The 2,950-nt window shown below is 57.2% G+C and overlaps 1 protein-coding gene across 1 annotated transcript in view; it reads left to right on the top strand.

The window, feature by feature from the left end:
- The window catches only part of LOC103804149 (hexokinase-2-like), a gene marked incomplete at its 5' end in the record, with an annotated part of 4,845 nt that extends 2,059 nt beyond the window's left edge, over positions 1-2,786 (top strand). Inside the window, 6 exons of the mRNA XM_009076746.1 lie at positions 625-720; positions 856-955; positions 1,165-1,348; positions 2,148-2,187; positions 2,305-2,423; positions 2,549-2,786. Coding sequence (XP_009074994.1) covers positions 625-720; positions 856-955; positions 1,165-1,348; positions 2,148-2,187; positions 2,305-2,423; positions 2,549-2,786 — 777 coding nt within the window. The remainder of the gene's footprint in view (positions 1-624; positions 721-855; positions 956-1,164; positions 1,349-2,147; positions 2,188-2,304; positions 2,424-2,548) is intronic.
- Positions 2,787-2,950: the final 164 nt, after the last annotated feature.

Below are 2,950 nucleotides of genomic sequence, written 5' to 3' on the forward strand. Positions count from 1 at the left end.
ACCACAGTAGGGTTGGACTTGATGGTCTTGGAGGTCTCTTCAAAGCTGAGACTGGATGTGGCACTTTGTGCCATGGTCTAGTGACCACAGAAAGGTTGGACTGGATGGTCTTTGAGGTCTCTTCCAACCTAGTTGATTCTGATTCTGTGATTTCCACGTCCCTCAGGCAGAGTGGGTGTCTGCCCTACTTTGGCTGGAGGATTCACCTGGAATTGAGTTCTGCTCCTCCCCACAGGGCTCAGCTCTGCCCTGGCCAGGTGACACACCTGTGTCTCTGGCCATGGGGACTGAACCTTCCACCTTGAATGTACCCAGGGATCAATCCGTGGGCACCGAGCTCCCAGCCCTTAGGGGTCAAGGAGCATTCCCTGGGCTTGTGAGCAGGTTTTGCCCCAGGGCTCCATAAAACTCAGTCACAGGACTCATGTTCCCTCCTGCCAGGGGAGCAACGAGCAGCTGATGTTTATATTTCGTGGCCATAAACGTTATCTGCCACAGGAACCATGAGTGATAGCGCAGCTGGGGAGCTGATAACGGGGAGGGTCACCCACAGGGCTGTGTTCCTTGTTCCTGGAGCCCCCCTGGGTCTCACCTCTGTGCCTTTCCTCCTGCTGTTCCCCCCAGAGCATCCTGGTGAACTGGACGAAGGGGTTCAAGTGCAGCAGCGTGGAGGGGAGGGATGTGGTGTCGCTGCTACGTAAATCCATCAAGAAACGAGGGGTAAGAGGCTGGGGAGGTGTGTCACCTCCTGGGGAGGTGGGATGGGGGCACAGGGATCCCTGGGACAGGATCTCCATGGAGATGTTTCAGTCTCTTTTATCCACGTTGGCTCACTCTCTCTCCTGTCCATCTCAGGACTTTGACATCGACATCGTGGCCGTGGTGAACGACACCGTGGGGACCATGATGACCTGTGGCTATGATGACCACAACTGTGAAGTTGGCCTCATTGTTGGTGAGCTGCAGCAAGGGGGGAGAGGGTCCATGCCTCTCCAGAGGGAGATCCTGTTCCTTCAGGCTCATTTTTTTGGGGGAAAGAGAAGAGATAAGAGTGTTGCAAGATTAGCCTCGTGTTTGCTTGTGTCCATCTTCGCTGTCTGTTGGGCTGTGGCCAGATGGGCATGAGGGGAAGGCAGAGCCCTCACTCACTGTGTCCCTGTGCAGGGACTGGTACCAATGCCTGCTACATGGAGGAGATGAGGCACATTGACCTGGTGGAAGGGGATGAAGGTCGGATGTGCATCAACATGGAGTGGGGAGCGTTCGGCGACGACGGAGTCCTCAACGACATCCGCACCGAGTTCGACCGCGAGATCGACATGGGCTCGCTCAACCCTGGCAAACAATTGTGAGCAGATTCTTGGCTCGGGCTCAGGCTTTGCTGGGCATTGTCCCTGCTCCGATGCTGGGACTGGGGAGGTCATTCTGGCTAACTGGGTCACCACGTCCTGTGCCACCGACGCGGAGAGGAGCTGTATCCCAGCTGGGGTTGTCTGCCCAACTTGCTGCCCTCACGTGAACGTGCTGATTCCTCTTCCCTTCCCCAGCCACTGGAATCAGCTTCCAGCCCAGGCAAACATCCCCACCTAATGTCCACATCCCAATCCCACAGATTCCCCCGTCCCTGGCAGCAGGGAGGGAATCTGAGGGGGCTCTGCAGACCCTCCAGGTGGTCACCAGTTCTCCTTTCAGAGGGATGGTCATGGCCACGTGGCTTCATATTCTCAGTGATGGGATAAGCTGCTCTGGGAAGAGATTACCTTGATTCCATCTGGGACTGGGAGGCTGCCAAAGGCTTTTCAGGTCAACCTGTGGCCAATTCACAGCACATGAAGCCAAACACACACGTTGTGTAGCCCGGAGGAAAGGAGGCTCGAGGGGAGACCTTGTAGGGGGGACAGGAGGTTCAGGCTGGATATCAGGGACAATTCCTTCTCTGAAAGGGTGGTGAGGTATGGCACAGCTGCCCAGGGCAGTGGTGGCATCCCCAGCCCTTGGGGGATTTAACAGCCCTGTGGATGTGGCCCTTGGGAACAAGGTTAGTCGTGGCCTCAGCAGCACTGGGGGAACAGTTGGACTCGGTGACCTTAGAGCCTTTTCCAGCCCAAACCATTCCATGATTCTATCTCGTGCCTCCCTGTGGGCAGGTTTGAGAAGATGATCAGTGGGATGTACATGGGAGAGCTGGTCAGACTAGACTCAGTGAAGATGACCAAGGAAGGGCTGTTGTTTGGGGGAAAGCTCACCCCAGATCTGCTCACTACTGGCCACTTCGAGACCAAATACGTCTCTGCCATGGGAGAGCTGGTCAGACTCATCCTGGTGAAGATGACCAAGGAAGGGCTGTTGTTTGGGGGAAAGCTCACCCCAGATCTGCTCACTACTGGCCACTTCGAGACCAAATACGTCTCTGCCATCGAGAAGTAAGTGAAATCCAGTTGTTTCCATGAGGTTCCACCTCCTGATACCCACGGATGGACCATCCTTGAGCAAACCCAACTGGGTGCGAGTTGGATTCTCGGGCACAAACCCTTTCCTGTCCTCCTAGGGAGAAGGAAGGTCTGCAGAAAGCCCACGAGATCCTGAGCAAACTGGGCCTGGAGCCATCCCACGAGGACTGTGTGGCCACACTGCGCATCTGCCAGATCGTGTCCACGCGCTCGGCCAGTCTGTGCGGGGCCACGCTGGCCGCCGTGCTGCGGCGCATCAAGGACAACAAGAGCGTGGACAGGCTGCGCTCGACCGTCGGCGTGGACGGCTCTGTCTACAAGAAACACCCACAGTGAGTCCACCGGGGTGCTGGGGACAGGGATGGGGACAGGGAGCTGCTCCTGCCAGCACAGGGACAGGGATGGGGATGGGGACAGGGAACTGCCTGTGCCAGCACAGGGACAGGGACAGGGATGGGGACAGGGAGCTGCTCCTGGCAGCACAGGGACAGGGACGGGGG

This window comes from Acanthisitta chloris, unplaced genomic scaffold, assembly GCF_000695815.1.
Source record: "Acanthisitta chloris isolate BGI_N310 unplaced genomic scaffold, ASM69581v1 scaffold27396, whole genome shotgun sequence".
NCBI classification, from domain to species: domain Eukaryota; kingdom Metazoa; phylum Chordata; class Aves; order Passeriformes; family Acanthisittidae; genus Acanthisitta; species Acanthisitta chloris.